We start from the raw sequence: 17,053 nt of genomic DNA on the forward strand, positions 1-17,053 counted from the left end.
AACAACAAAGAAGAGAAGACGAGGCCAGACGGAGAGAAGAAAAAGCAGAAGCAGAAGCAAGAAAACAACAAGAAAAAGTAGAAAGACGGGACTATGACGAAGCCCAACGCAGGATCGACGAAGACCGGCGTCAAGCTGAACTCGTCGCTCACGAGCACCAACGAGAGCTCGATCGAGAACGTATGTTACTCGAGCACCAAAGGGAAAAGAAGGCCATTCATCTTAGATACCAGCACCTCTCTTCAGCTTTCCCCGCCTCGGGTGCCACCAGCCAGCAGTCCGCAGCATCAACTACCGTCATTCACAATCAACCAAATTTCAGTAAGTATGATGGTAAGTGTGATCATTTAGCAGTTAATCAGTTCATTCATCAATTTACTGCTCATTTTCCATTAGCTAGAATCACAGATCCTCAGGATAGAGTCCACGTAGCGGCTCCCTATCTCACTGGTGAGGCAGTCACTTGGTGGCAGCATTGGTCTAATCTTTATATAGACCAGACCACAGGTGTCACAACTTTGAGCTGGGATACCTTTGTCCATGACCTCAAGACCAGATTCCTCCCGCCCCAGTACATGACCGGTCTGGTAGATAAGTTCTATGGACTTAGACAGAACAGATCCCCAGTGCTTCAGTTTTCCGGCAAGGTTATTACTTTAGCACAGCAGTTAGGGCTATCTGCGCAGGCCAAGATGGAGCAATTCATTTGTGGATTGGATCCCAACATTTGATTCACAGTTTGCAACTTTGAACCCAGTACATATGACCGGGCTTTGACTCTCACTCAGAATGAAGAAATGAGGATGAACGGAGGCAAGCCCAAGCAGTCATCCCAGTCCAGTACCAAAACCCAGTAGTAGCAATCCGCTGCACAACCAAGGAAAGGTAATGCATCTTCTAAAGATGCTAAGAAGGACGGCAATAATAGCTCCAGCTCAGGGGGTAAGAAAGATAAAGAATCTAAGCCTAAGAAAACCCCTGAGATGAAAAGGCTAAAGCAGGCATTACTGGAGGTTATCTTCCTCCAGAGGAGTAAAAGAAGTATCAGTCAGAAAACAGATGTTTTTTCTGTCACATCATAGGGCATGGTAAGAAGGATTGCCACAAATGGCAAGCAGAACAAGCCGCCAAAGCCCCTTCTGCCACAGTTGCCCCACGGCATCCCCAGCTCCTCCAACCCCGCCTACTACCATCAATGCGGTTTAACTTTTACCTTCTATGCATACTATGCCATCCGTGGTATTTGATGCTAAGCAGGAGGGAGAGAGCGATACTGCACAGAAAAGCCTCATCCGAGCTTATGGCTCTGCCAAGGGCCGACAATTTGTAGTCCTCTTCGATATGGGTAGTTCTGAGGATGCCATCTCTCCCCAGTTGGCTAACAAAATGAGCTGCACATTAGTCCCATATCATCTGGATGTGGACGGGTTTACACCTGGTCTCCGCACCCACATTTCTCAGAAGGCACAGCAATTTGAAGTTCAAAAGGCCTCATTTCAACGAGATTTCATTGTCTTGCCTCTTTTGGGGTGTGACATGCTCTTATGAATTCAATGGTTCCGTCAGTACAAGCCTATTCCCGATTGGGAGTAGGACACTTTTACTATCTGTAAAGGTTTTCCTGAGCCTGTCATGATTCGTGGGGATAGAAGCATTCTTGGTATCCCATTGATTTCGCATCTCCAGGCTCAACGAGCTATCCGCAAGGGAGCAGAAGGAGCACTACTTTATGTTCGTGCTCAAACAACCTCTACCTCATCGGTAGCATCCATCTCATCTTCAGTCCCACAGCTAGCAGACCTCCTATCCAGACATCAAGACATTATGCTTAGGGACGGTCTCCTGCCCAATCTCCCTCCATCCCGTCCTGAGGACCATCATATCGATTTGGTCCCTGGATCAGAACCTCCTAGTAGGTTTCCCTATCGTCTTTCCAAGACCTTTGAGAGAGAGCTAAAAAGATAGTTATCTAAGCTCCTCCGAGCCGGATTCGTTCGGCCTTCTTCCTCACCATTTGCTGCACCCATCCTATTTGTCCAAAAGAAGGACAAGTCTGCACGCCTTTGTGTCGACTACAGGGCATTAAATAAACTCACCATTAAGAATAAGTTTCCTATGCCAAGGATTGAGTACATTTTGGAGCGTTTAGACGGTGCTTAATTTTTCACTAAGATCGACCTCAAGAGTGGTTACCATCAAGTCCGCATTTTTGAAGCTGACATTCCAAAAACAGCTTTCCGGACAGAGCGTGGTCACTACGAGTTCGCAGTCATGCCTTTTGGGCTTACAAATGCACCAGCAACCTTCAACAAAATGATGTCCAAGATTTTCGCAATCCTCATTGGGAAGTGTGTTTTCATATTCCTTGATGACATACTAGTCTTCTCAGCCACTGCGGAGCAGCATGAGAAAGATGTGGAGAAAGTCTTGCAACTTTTGCGAGAGAATGAGCTCTACATAAATGCCAAAAAGTCTGTCTTTGGTGTTGAGGAAGTTCAATACTTGGGCTATATCATCAGTTCCGATGGTATTAGACTGGACCCCTCAAAGGTTCAGGAAATCTTAGATTGGGACATCTCTCAGACCGCCCAAGAAATCCATTCTTTCGTAGGTCTTTGCCAAGCCTATAGTACCCATGTCCATCAGTTTTCCAACCTTGCAGCACCTCTTACCGACTTGCTCAAGGGGGTGAAGACTCGCAAGCAAAAAGTCTCAATTAGAGGCAAGGCGCTTGATGCATTCCGTGCACTCCAGAAAGCCGCCTCAAAAGCGCCTGTATTAAAGTTAGCATCTTGGGATGAACCTTTCGAGGTCATTACCGATGCAAGCAATGTAGCCATAGGTGCAATTCTCCAGCAGGACAATAGACCCGTGGCATACTACAGTAGAAAGTTGGATGTCGCTGAAAAGAATTATTCGGTATATGACAAAGAGCTTTTGGGTGTGATCACATCGCTCAAACATTGGAAGCCTTTTCTTTATGGACAGGTTTTCACAATAAAAACAGACCACCAAGCACTTAAGTGGCTTCAAACCATGCCCAGTGCCCAGTGGAGTGATCAGCAGAACAAGTGGAGTCAACTCTCCCAACAGTTTGGAGGAATGATTGAGTACATCCCTGGTAAGCATAACCTAGTAGCAGGTGCTCTTAGTCGAAAGGCCAGCATCCAGGCAGTCCAGGAATCTACCATTCTCGAAATCACGCGAAAGGACTTAGATAGCATGAAAGACCAATATGTCGATTCCCTTGAGTTTGGTACTCAGTATAATTTGGCCCTCACCTCTGAGCCTGGCCATTATTCAGTACAGAATGGTTGGTTGTTCTTCAAGAACCGCCTCTGTGTCATTCGGGAAAAGCGATCAGCTCTTCTCCATGATGCCCATGACTCCTTAGTTGGAGGACATGGGGTATCAACAGTACCCTCGAGAAATTAGAACGGTCCTTTTATTGGCCAAAAATGAGGCGTGATGTATATTCACATGTTCAAGCCTATAAGATTTGTCAAAAAGTAAAGGTTCCACATAAAAAGAAGGCTGGTTTACTTCAACCTTTGTCTATCCCCGACGGACCTTTCATCGACATATCTATGGACTTTGTAGGGCCTCTACCAGCATCCACCCGATCCCGAAACACTCAGTGTTTCACCATTGTGGATCGCTTCAGTAAATTCTGCATGCTCATCCCATGCAAGCATACGGCCAAAGTCGAGGACGTAGCGCGTCTGTTTCTCAAGCATTGGTACCCAATTTGTGGTTTGCCTAGCACCATTACATCAGATAGAGATTCCAAGTTTACCTCACATTTTTGGAGGGCATTATTTGAAAACTTCAGAACTAAGCTGCAGTTGTCTAGTGCATTCCATCTGCAGACAGACCGCCAAACAGAAATTTATAACCAGTTGGCCTTTGATGTTCTCAAGTCATATTGCCATGACCAGCAGTCCAAATGGGAACATTATCTTCCATTGGTCTAAGCTATCGTGAACGACACTCATTCATCCAGTGTCGGACGGACTCCATATGAAGCAACCTTTGGTCACCGTTTCTCTTCTCTTTTGACGAGATTGGTGTCTCCATCTCTAGAGGTTAATAAAACCATGGAAGCATTTTCCGAGATCATTGAGTCAGTCAAGGACCGCTTGACCAAAGCACAGGAAGCCTATAGCAGACAGGCGAATAAGTCTAGACGAGATGTCCACTTCAAGGAAGGGGATTGGGTCTTTCTAAGCATCATGAAACAAAGATTGAAACAAGCGGGCAAACGTTGTCCCAAGCTTTCATTCCGTAGTTTTGGACCTTTCCCAATAGTCAAAAAGTTAAGTGATGTCTCCATGAAGTTGAAATTGCCTAACAGTTGGACAATGCATGATGTTTTCCATGTTTGTTGGCTAAAACCATATGTTGGACCAGAAGTGTTTGATGTTTCAGATGAACAGCAGCCAGACGTGGTAGACGAAGCAAAAGTCATCGAGCCCGAGCAAATACTTCTTCATCGTTGGAAGCATGGTTCCGGTCGACGGATACGTCAATTCTATACGAAATTCCAAGATCGAGACACCCACGAAGCCGTATGGCTAGACGAGGAGTTCTTTCAAGAGTACCCTCAGTTGTTAGCGGACTACTTGGAAGCCATGAACCTGCCGCCAAGCTAAGCAGGAGGGAATGTCACATGCACTCTGCACTGTAGTGCATGGTGACAAACTAGCTCATCATCATCAGTGCAACATAGTAACAATATTAGTACCATTCAGGATGATATTTGTCGTACGCCGTGACCCCATTGTAATCCTCAATCCAAGATAAGTCAGGCACGAGCTACGTGGGTCATTCACAGCCATAGCAAGTCAGTCAGTCAGTCTAAGTCTCTTAATCCACTTGAAGAGACGCATTCATGCATTTACAGTCAGTAGAAACCTTAGGGTTTGCATTACTAAGCATTCTGTATATTGCACATCATTCATTCATAGCATTTAGACCCTTGCAGAAACCCTAGATATCATCTACTATTTATCAGTATATTTACTATGAATTTTCAGGTAATTTTTCCATAATTTTTAATATTTTATACATCATTTATGCATTTATTGTGGACATGAGTAGTCAGCCAGCTCTGTAGCCAGCCGACTGGCTCACTTGGTCCATATAAATAGATCAGCATGTTATTCATTATTTCATTCATCATATTCAGTAGTAGAGCATTCAAGCGCTTGGCATATTCAGCACAAGGAGCATACGCGATTGCAGTTTCAACCATCATCCCTCAACGTTTTCCTCCTACAGCACTAGGCGCCTCAACGCATGAGCATTCACCCACCCTACATCAGCAAAACGCATCAATTCAGCATTCAGCCAGCAGTTTTCTGCAGCCATACAGTTTTCAGCATTCATCATCTCGTCGTTTTTCTCCAGCCACTTGGAAAAGGTAAAACGCAGCATTCATAATCATTTACAGCATACATACTCAGTCTAGAACAGTCCCAAACAGCCCCTCTCAGAGCCTCAGCTTTGCCGGAGATGTAGGGCAAACTCAGCCATAATGAAGCCTAGCACTAAGGGAAGTAGCAAATAGAAAGAATTAGTGCAGCAAATAAGTGGTTGATAGGGCAAATGACCCGCTAAATATAGAAAGACTAAGCACAATATCAACTGACCAAAACTCGGACGAAAAATTATGGACAAGTTTTTGGCTGAAGTTTGTTAAAGGGAGATCATTTGGGAATGAAGACCTGAGTGTTTGAGAGTCAGGATTGAGTCATACCCAAGTGGGCTTTGTGAGAGATGTCATTTTGGGTAAAGTGGTTGAGATGTCTAGCTATGTCAATTGAAGGACACAGGATATCAACAGAATTATTAGGTGCCTTGGAGTGTGGATTTGGGAGTCCCCAGTTTTGGTATCAGTATATCTTACCCTTGTGTGGTGTTTGGTGGTGTTACAGAGGCCATCACCTAGAGCCCTGACACTGTACAGCAGCCGACTGCAGAATCTGGCCATACAGCGGCCCTCTTCTGTTGACCGCTGGGCATACAGGTGGGCAGCAGCTGGCTCCTTTTTCTCTTCTGGCTGCACACTGTTCACAGCAGCAGAAACTTGTCTCTTGCTGAGCACTGGCCATACACAGCAGCACCAGTTTTCTCTCTGCAAACTAGCCATACAGCAGCCATATGTGTGACAACTGCCCATGTTTTTCTCAGTTGTTGTTTTACTCACAGATCTGGCCGTACAATGGGCTGTGATTGGGGCTGGTTATGTGACTGTTTTAAGGACAGTTTTCGACAGCCTTTGGTGTTGTATGTACCTTGGCTCAAGACAGAGATCTGGGCAAGAGTTTTTCTGATGCTTTGTGGAAAATCCGTTGTATGCACCCGCACCTTGGTATCTTGTAAAAACTGCTATTCTGAATAAAGAAAATTCCTACAGGGGGCCGGCCGTTCCGGCTCAGTGTGGTGTCTATGTATTATTTGTGCTTCTTCCGCTATGTTTCAAAGTTCTATCTGGTATTTGAAGTGTTTGTCTATCACTCTGGGTCCTTGTCTCATTGCAGGAACAATCTCACCTTCATCAACATTCTTGGTGGCTTCATTGATCTTTGTGACTACCATGAAGCTTTGTGGTTCTCTAGCCAATGTGGCATCTCTTGTGACTACATGGGAGTTCAAGTGACCCCAATGCAGCATGCATTTGACCGAGTGGAAGTGAGTGAATCTTGGTCGACATGCCCTGTGTGGTTGCTGCTTGATCAAGTGGGAGTGTTGAAAAAAGTGTGATCAATACTTTGTGTGGTTAGAGCTTACTGGCATGGGAACAAACCCTTGTGAACCTCCCGTTAAGTGAACCACTTTGTGTAAAGGTTCCTTGACTGTGGAGCATCCCCTGATTATTGAACAAGTGCCTTGATTTGAGGAGAAGAATGAGCACTTAGTGACTCGACATGCTCTTTGTGAGCTCTATCAAAGGTGTACTCCCTCTGTCATTTATGTCATTTCTTCTGCTCTTGATTTTCATTTCTTAGTGTTGTGGTTATCTCTTTCTGAGAGCTGGAATCTTAAGTGAGCGCTCTTAGTAATGATAAGAACTTGAAGTTTCTGATACAATCATCATAATGGGCCATTACCATGGTGTGGTTGTGCAATACTCCTCCCATAAAGCTTCAAAACACCTTTCTACCCCGTATTGATGTTTGAAACTTTCTGTTTTGGTATGGAACATATCGTTTTAGAAACATGGTCCACTTTATTTATGGAATACTTTCCTTTGAAGTTCTAATCACCACTTATTTAAATTCTCTAAACCCCTTTTTAAAGTTTCTTATCTATCACCTCCATCTTTACATGTCAAGCCCCATCCCTTGGCCCTTTAATATTTGCACACCTATGCTGGCATACAGAACCTCCCCTTTTGGAGATTGTACCATTCATAGGATTCGGAAATTTACCCTAACTCCTCCTACATGAAATTAATCAGGTCAACAAAGCATTTGGCCCAAACCATGAACTCTCAGCAATTCAATGGACACCGCCATTTGAGCATCATGATCACGTTCAGCCCTTCATATCCAAAGCATGCAGCTACTAACACACCAGAAAAAGTTTACTTTAGAGAATGGCTGAAAGAAAATACTCAGCTGCAGCTACAAGGTCATGGGATACTTTGGCACACTTCACAATAGGTCTTGTCACATCTCAATATGTCCCAATCCTCCCTACAGTGTAAACCAACTACAAGGGACATAGACACAAGAGGTTCCCTGAAATGCTTGTTGTTGCATCTTCATCTCCAATGCATGCCGCTGCTAACGTGTGAAAAAAAGTTCACTCTAGAGGTTGGAATGGCTGAGAAGAAAATACCCAGCTGCAGCTACGAGGTCATAGAATACTTTCGCACGCTCCACGACAGATCTTGTCACATCTAGAATATATCCCAATCCTCTCTACAGTGTAAACCAACTACAAGGGACGCAGACACAAGAGGTTCTTGAAATGCTCATTGGCACCTCTTCTTGAGTTTGTAATAATGTAGACCTAAAAGTTCACATCAAAGTGAAAGCATTGAGAAAATTACAAGGATGGCCTCTAGCAAAGCAACCAAGTCTATTGGTAATCATTTGCAAACTTAACTTTAGAATGAAGTTATTCCAACCCATAAGAATGCAAACCATGTTAAGGCATGAGCATACTTGTAAATGGCATCATCAGCAGCAATGAAACCACCAACTTCAACCACCTTATTACCGAGAGTTGTCCGGTCTTCCATCTGTGCCAAAAATCATGAAAAACAACCAAACCTTCTTCAGTCAGCATGTCTTATGAGGCATAAGACAAAGAGTGTTGCTTTGCTATAAAAATCAATGTGTCATGCAAACTCACAACTGTATTCTTCACTTGCGTTGCTGTATGTATAACTTAGCAAGTGAGGTTCATTTATGTGGGCTGTTTATGGGGAAGGGTTGGTAGGAACAATTGGCTTCACACGTGTGGGGATCTCAAAATAATTGGGTGTGTGACCAAACTGTCACCAAAGCAGGTACCCATGGTCCCATGCCCCAATGAGATAGTCAATTATACTCTGAATCCTCCATGTGCCTAGCAGGTAAGGCCTGCTAAGTGAGGCCATCTAGCTACAACATTAAATAAGAGTAGACTTGGGCTGTCTCACGCAAGCATGTACCGATCCCTAAATGTTGGATGTAAAGTTAAATCAAGATCTTGTGACATCAACTCTAGGGGAATCAATGCATCTTTTTGAAAAAACAAGCTCACTACACAACAAGAGTGATAATGTTCTGAAGAGCAACAACCAAAAAAAAGCAAAAAAGTAAAACATGGAATGTCTCCACTCTGTCTTAGTGAAGCTGCATGGAGCCAAACAAAATGTGCCATCACATTGCCATATTGCCATGGATGGATTGTCTGTCTCAAAAGCCACGCTTCCTTCTCTGGGGGTGGGTATACGTTTTTCCTGTATAATCACTTGCCTATCCCAGTGGACAACCATTTGGTTCTCGCACCCTTTTGCAACCATCCAGGCTATACTCAAAGGGAGGGAAACAATTCATCTGAATGCCATGTGACTCAAACCAACTGGTGGCGCGTGCATACCAACAACTTCCATGGCCCTCCTATGTCAAAATCCAGCCATGGAAGGCAATCTCTATCCAATGTGTAGGCATGTTGTATGTATGTGGTGTTCTGGAACATGGCGTCGATGACCCGAATTCGGTTAATATGATAGCATGTGGTGGTCGTACATTGAAGCATCATTGCCTCCAGTCTCTGCACTCTCCTCCTATCCTCCTCTCCCAAATTTGGTCCCCAAAAGAAGTCCCATACATCACCGTGACAAACAATCAAATAAAAAGCATTTTGTACTACGTTCCGGCATCTTCTCGCCATCACACGTGCTTAGGTGGCCGGCCACATAGTAAAGATCAGGCCACTAAAAGTGACACCTAGTTAGATATATGACCTGACCAACTCAACCTCATCATCTCTGTATGTGAAAGAATGGTCCCATCCATAAATTAAGGATGCCATGGACCTGAATACTATTGGACCATCACGATTGGCCATACCTTGGTGTTAACCACTTCGTAGGTTAACATGGTTTCACTCGCCCGACCTACCATAAGGTGCTTTGCCATCTTACCGCTTGAACGGGGATTTATCTTTTGTAAGACGGCGTTGGAACATATAAAGTGGCCTTACCTTGAGCTTAATGTCAAATCGGAAAAGTCTAAGGACTTCGTGTGCATACTTAAGACTAGTAATAGAGGTCGGACCATTTTTTAAGTTTGGCCAGCCTAGTGTGAAAACTTGTCACTTGTATGTAAGTCATTTTTGGCACTAAGCGATACACAATCATTCCCTTGCAATAGAATACTTGTGACCTCTTCTCTTCTCTATTCTTGCTTGCATGTATGCTATTGAATCTTGCTTGCTTGATGGATGCATGCTAGATAGGTTTGTTTGTAGGTCGCCCTCTGGCATTAGCTTCTTCTTCCCCCGCCTTTTGTAAGAGAGAACCATCACAAAGACTCTCTTTTTGTCTCCATCTAGGCATAGAAAGCTCTACCTTCATTCCATTGGCAAAGGAGCATTCCGGTGTGACAACATTGTGAGGACGCGATGTACGACCTAGCGTACCCACATCGGAAAGTTGCAATTGTGGTTTCAAGACAAGTCCCAACGACACATGATTCAGCAAGGCTAAGGGAAGCGCTTGACTTGAACATATTTGGTGTGCCGTTCACATGGACTAGTCTAGGGCTTAGCTCCGTTCATCCGTCCATTCCAAGCTATCACCTAATATTGGATGGTGTTGATTAAGAGGTTACACCCCGAAAAACATTTGGTTTTGGAGTCTTGGATGTGTTAATTTGTTGCTTTTGATGCTTGTTGCATTCTAGTTTCATATCTTGGAAGGAAAAAAACTCTTGTTTGTTGATGATTTGCATGATTTTGAAATTCAAAAGATATAGATTTTATTGCATTGAGCAAAGAATAGCTTAGTAATTGTGATCAACAGGGTAATCCACTGGGAAAACATAAGCATTAAGCTCCATTAGGGTAGATCAGAGTGGGATGGTTAATTTTTGTTTATGCATTTCATGTATTGTTTGAATTGATAGCTTGGAAGCATGCAAAATCAACCAAAAACAATAAAAAGAACACTTAATTACTTGCATAATTACCATTAACTAGGATTAGAATCATTAGTCATCCTCCATGAAGTCTTAAAAACCTTTAAAAAACTCCACCATTAGGATCTTTAATCACCTCCCTTCAAGTCCAAAAAACCTCAAAAAACTCCAAAAACCAATCCAAACCAGCTCTTTGGTTGGGAGATGTGAGCCCATAGTCCCACGAAAAAAGACGTGGCTTAAACACGTGAACTTGGATACGTGAGCCGTGAGCCTGGAGATGTGAGTGCATTAAAGTACAAGTATTGTCAAATAATTGCATACCAGCCTTGTCAAAGGCCTATTACATTAAATTCCGTGTCCTAGGTAGGCTTATTTCATAAAAATAAAATATGTGAGCCTTGTTCATTCAAAAAAGGTGTGAGTCGAAAAACGTGATCGCAGATATATAAACCTGCATACGTGAACTTGCATACGTGAACCTATAGCGTAAGCGTGCAGATGTGAACTTGCATATGTGAGCTTGGACACGTGAGTCTAGAGACATGAACCTAGAGACGTGAGTCTAGCAAAAAAACAAAGTTAAAAAAATCAAAAAACTAAAAACTAAAAAAACGTTTCTTTTAAGCTTAAGCATAACAAACGTGTCTAAAATCAGTTTCAGTCTTGCTTCAGAAAGCACTAGAGAACGTTTCACCAGAGTGAAGCAAACCCGATTTGGACTAATAGTTGGAAACGACAATATAGTAGATTTGTAGTGTATCGAACTATGCTTTCTCGAACCCACCTAGCCTTCGATCTGAGCAAACAACCAATACTCAACAGAGCGCTCCCCAGTTAAGAATTCTTTCGGATCCACCTCTATTGAGGAGCTGTGGCTCTTTCTCTTCAGTATGTGTCTTAGATTTTTTTGAAAAAGCACAAGGGCTCTTTTTCCAAGGACATTGAGTAGCATTAAAATTTTCATATTTTCAAATTCCGATGGTTGTGGCACACACACACACACACACACACACACACACACACACACGGGAACGAAAGGTGCTTTGCCATCTTACCCGCTTGAACGGACACTTATCTTTTGTAAGACGGCGCTGGAACATATAAATCGGCCTTATCTTCAGCTTAATGTCAAATAGGGAAAGTCTAAGGACTTCGTGCACATACTTGCTTTATGACTAGTAATAGAGGTCGGACGTTTTTAAAGTTTGGCCGGCCTAGTGTGAAAACTAGTCACTTTTATATAAGTCATTTTTAATACTAAGGAGTACACAATCATTCCCTTGCAATAGAATACTTGTTATCTCTTCTCTTCTCTATTCTTGCTTGCATGTACACTATGAATCTTGCTTGCTCGATGGATGCATACATACTAAATAGGTTTGTTTGTAGGTCTCCCTCTTGCATCAGCTTCTTCCTCTTCCCCCGCCTTTTGTGAGAGAGAATCATCATGAAGACTCTCTCTTTTTGCCTCCATCTAGGCATAGAGAGCCTCTACCTTCACCCTATTGGCAAAGTAGCATTCCAGTGTGATAGCAGAGTGAGGAGGAGACGGGCGAGCTAGTGCGCAGCCACATCAGGAAGTTGCAATTGCGGCTCTAAGGCAAGGCCCAACGATAGATGATTCGACAAGGCTAAGGTAAGCTCTTGACTTGAACACTTGACTACCAAGATCTATGGGGCAGCATTGGAGGTAGAGATTGGCGCCTTGGCGTAGAGACAAAAATAGAGAGCACCAGGCCGGGTTGGTTTTAGAAGAAACTAGTTGATACTAGACCATATGTGTTCACCATCAAGGCCAGGGTAGGGCACATCGGTAGGAGGTTTATTGGTGCTTTGTAAACTTTTGGAAGGCCTTTGGTCCCAAGAGCTTCATTTTCCACCTTAGATGATCTGGGAAGTGATGACGTTATGTGAATCAGTGATCAGCAGGATGCAGGAGCCAGGAGCCAGGGGGGGATTTCAGTAGAGATTAATAGCACTATTGAGGTCAAACATGCTGCCTACTCTCTTCGACGCTTTTCGGGCTATACATTTCATTGATCGACAGGAAGGCACAGGCTCACAGTTAGCCAATATGATGATATCCATCCTCCTACATGTAGATGACATAGTCCGGAGCTTCGTGTCGCCCGTACTGAGTCCATGACTCGCGTCACCTACGGGAGGCTAGGCCTCGTGTCAGTCGTAGTGTGGCCAGGACGTGGAACCTACCCTCAAGGGATCACAATTTAGGCTTCCCACTGAGCCAGTTTCGTGCTCGGGAAGTCCTGCTATTTATAGGTTCCAGGAACGGGATTGCATAATCCATATGCATGCATCTCTACTTGCTTGAAATTGTTTTCGCATGAGTTGTTTTCGTGTGAATCCCTATCATGACGTGTCCAATTCACGGGCAGGGGACGCCCACCCGTGAGCCGTGTGAATGCCCTATATTCCAGGAACGGGATTGCATAATCCATATGCATGCATCTCTACTTGCTTGAAATTGTTTTCGCATGAGTTGTTTTCGTGTGAATCCCTATCATGACGTGTCCAATTCACGGGCAGGGGACGCCCACCCGTGAGCCGTGTGAATGCCCTATAACATGGTTTATGGCATGTGAACAAGTGGTAAGTATTCATTTAACCCTGGTTTATTATTGTAAAAGGTTTTATAACCTTGGCAATTCACACTTATTAAAGTTGGGCATCGGCCACTGACCTACTGCCCAGGGCCCAAGAATAAAAGTGTGGCCAGCCCAAACTCTCGGCACCCACACATGGCCTCATAATTGTGTGGACACTTAAAGGAGGTGCCCACCATTAATTATGGTGGGTTGTGCCACATGGCACAAGGGGCTTGGACCCCTCCAACTCCTTTCCCCCATTCTTCTCCACCTTTTTTCCCTGTTCCTTCTCTTGCAATCTCGCGCCCATCTCTCTCTCTCCTTGGCTATCTTTCTGCACGTCGGCTCTTTCTCTCTCTCACAGGATTTCCTCACCTACAGTACTTCCTGTACTTGCTGTGGGTACCCTCTATACCTGCTGCATTTGCTGTACCTACTGTGGGCACCTTCAGTACATGCTGTACCTACTGTACCTGCCGTGGGCACCCTGTGTACCTGCTGTACCTGCTGTGTACCTACTGTGGCACCTTCTGTACCTGCTGTGTACTTGCTGTGGACACCTTCTGTACCTACTATACCTGTTGTACCTGACTGTACCGGCTGAAACCCTAACTATACCTGCAAGTTCAAGCTGAAACCCATGTGCAATGCTTGTCTCTTTTGCAGATTATCTTGTGCAATGATGTATCATTCACTTGTTATGTGAAATATGGGTTTTACATATTAAGTGTGACGTGCCTATTGTTCACGAGACGGTGCCCAAGGACATTCACACCTAGCCAATGTAGTTTCAGTGGTATCAGAGCACGGTTGTTTCCCTCTTCTCAATAGGGGAAACGATTGATTGGACATTGGGCTCCGTGTGGACAACCGTCGAACACTCTGGACAGCCATGCACAAACTGGTCAAGGGGCTAGTTCACATGGCCGACAAGGAAGTGGAACTCATGCTTTTGAAGCTTTGGGCAATAAGCATATGCATGCAGGTTATATAGAGGAGCAATACATGTGGGGCAGCCTTCTCGAGGTAAAGAGATGACCCAAATGTATTGAAAGCAGAGATTGAGCATGTCAAAAGGCAGTGGTATGTCGGTGAACCTCGTGCATGATGGTCGGTTGGCAGCTATTCATGCGAAGGGCATCACTCTTATGGACAAGGATTTGAGACTTGCTGAAGATGCTCTATCATAACCAGCAGGTTCACAAGCTTATGGAGGCCACAAAGGCTGAGTCTATGGTGGCACACAATATGTATTATATGGCGTATGAATCCCCGAGAGGTAGCCCTCAACTACCTTATACGCACTGGAGACTTGGTGAAAGGCAATGCAAGGGAATTCTCTACGAAAGAACCCCCGCATGGGGAGACAAGTAATGCTATGTCTCGCAGGATCAAGGCTTATGTGCATAAAGATGAAGCTTCCGTCACTTCCAAGCAAGTCTCCACCCCGCATGGATTGAGAAAAGAAAAGGATGTATATGGCAAAGAGGATGTTAATGTACATGTGATGCATGCTTCCCATGGGAAAAGTGATAGGCATGATAGCTGCCCCGCTTTGCCTATGGAAGTGGCTAGAGATGAGCCCTGTCATGGGCTGGAAGTCGTGCATAATGTTGGGACAACGAAAGCTGATTATGTATCACGTGCCACTCATGCCACCGAATTCTCTGAGATCCAAGATTCACCATGTAAGCATGTTTCTAAGGGGTTCCGCTGCCCATTGGTGGATCACGGAAAATATCTCTAGCAGCCCTAATCAGACATGGAAGGACTTTAAAGAGAGATTTTATGCACAATTCTTGCCTCCCAATGCCGTGGCGAAGATCATGAGCAAGTGGGATAAGATTGAGCATAAGGACAATGAGTCGGTGCCGACATATGTAAACAAGTTTTGGAAGATCTACTTGGAGGTCTCACCATTCTTGCTTGTGGGTGAGCCCGAAAAGAAAAGGAAGTTCAAGTCTGGACTTCAACTGGTCTACGAGTCCAGTCTTCATACTCACCACAATGCTACCTTGCAAGACTATATAGCAGCTGCTCTTGCCACGTAGCAATTGGAACATAAATTGCAACGTTCTGGTAAAGGAGACCATGCGTTCAAGGGCAAAGAGAGGGCTGGTCATAACCAGCAAAAGAGCGGACAGCATGCTAAGCCTTTTTTGAAAGATGTAAAGAGTGGTGGGAAGGCTGAAAATATGCAGCCAAAGGATGCCTCTCAAAAAAAGCACAAGTTTAGCCTCACTCCTGGGCAAAGGGAGCAATATGCAAAGGAGGATAAATGCTTCTCATGTGGTAGCAAAGATCACATGTTTAGGAAATGTCCGCAACGTAAGAAGAAGGAAAAAGAGAAGCAACCAAAGGTAAATGTGCATGCCATTCCCGACGTACAAGGGAATACAAAGCATGACAACAAAGAGAGTGGTATGTAAAGCATGGGGACAGCTCAAAGATCAGCTCGCTCTCTTTATGTTTGATGATTGTGCCACAGATAATTTCATTTCTGTGGAAATGGCAGCCACTTTGGGTATTGAAATAGGGAACATGGGACCCCAAATAGAAGCGGAGGGTAGAGTAGTGCAAGTAACGCCGATCATGGGAAGTTGCGCATACATATCCAAGGTTACCTCAATCATGATAACTTTTTGGTTGCACCACTCAATGGATGTGGTATATTGCTTGGGAAACCATGGCATCACCACATAGAGCCATGTAAGGAGTATAGAACTAGCAGAATTACTTGTATGCATAAAGGCCACATGCATGTTATAGATGCTAGCCATGAGGGAGACTCCATCCCAGTTGTATCTCATATCCAGATTAATAAAGCAATGAAGAAGAGTGTTTCTGCATACTTGGTCTTTGTTCGTGATAAAATTGAATGTAATGATGTATGTGTAGATACTCTCACAAGTGAAAGGCTGAAATTTTTTAATGCATACAAGGATTGCTTTGCAAATGCATATTACCAGGAGAGCTACCTCCTGAGAGACCCGAGGATCATCGCATTGATTTGGTGCCGGGTAGCTCCCCACCAGAGAGACCTACATGCAGGGTAAGCGGAGCACAGCAAGAGGAGATTATGAAACAAGTGACGTAGCTTTTGGTCTGAGGTTTGGTTTAGCCAAGCTCTTCACCATATTGCTCACCAGTCTTACTAAAGCAGAAGAAGGATGGTTCCTTCCATATGTGTGTGGATTACCGAGCTTTAAATAAGCTTACTATCAAGAACCGGCTTCCAATCCCGCACATAGATGAGATACTCGATAAACTTGATGGGTCTGCATGTTTCAGCCACATTGATCTTAAGAGTGGGTATCACCACATGCCACATAATATACACAAAACGGCATTCAAGACGCCATTTGGACTATAAGCTCAGAAGATTAAAGGCTTTTTAGGGTTTTCAAGAATTAGGGTTTTTTTAAATTAGTGTTTCCAATCATGGAAGTTTGATGTAGCAGCCCTTTAATGCGTGATGTATGCCCTCAATTTTGAAAAATGATAGGGGATTTAAGATTAATTAAGCATGATTTTGCAAGAAATTGAAAAATCCCAAAATGACCTAAGATGATATTTGCAGAAGCACTTTGTTGATTTGATACAAGTTCTTCCCTCTGTGTTGATGTGCTGGTTGTTGACTGGGTAGCTGCAGTTTGCAAATGGTGAAACAAGGTAGGCCAACTGGTTGATGGCTGCTGATTGGTCAGTGGCTATAGACAAGTACGTCAATCAAGGCAATCACCAGGTGGCTCTGAGGTGGATGTGCAGCAAGTCAGGTAGTTGTGGCAGCAGCTCAGAGGTGGCAAC

General features: G+C 44.1%; 1 protein-coding gene across 5 annotated transcripts in view; it reads right to left on the reverse strand.

Moving 5' to 3' along the window:
* LOC147625282 (pentatricopeptide repeat-containing protein At3g03580-like) overlaps nucleotides 1–17,053 on the reverse strand; it is a 57,023-nt gene that overhangs the window by 22,111 nt on the left and 17,859 nt on the right. For 3 of the 5 annotated variants that reach the window (XM_086818600.1, XM_086818604.1, XM_086818602.1), the window contains exon 3: nucleotides 8,175–8,251. The exons of the other annotated variants lie outside the window; for them this stretch is intronic. In XM_086818600.1, coding sequence (XP_086674726.1) covers nucleotides 8,175–8,251 — 77 coding nt within the window. The remainder of the gene's footprint in view (nucleotides 1–8,174; nucleotides 8,252–17,053) is intronic. 5 annotated transcript variants of the gene reach the window in all.

Source organism: Cibotium barometz, chromosome 24, assembly GCF_041138505.1.
Source record: "Cibotium barometz isolate CiBa-2024 chromosome 24, ASM4113850v1, whole genome shotgun sequence".
In the NCBI taxonomy this organism is placed as follows: domain Eukaryota; kingdom Viridiplantae; phylum Streptophyta; class Polypodiopsida; order Cyatheales; family Cibotiaceae; genus Cibotium; species Cibotium barometz.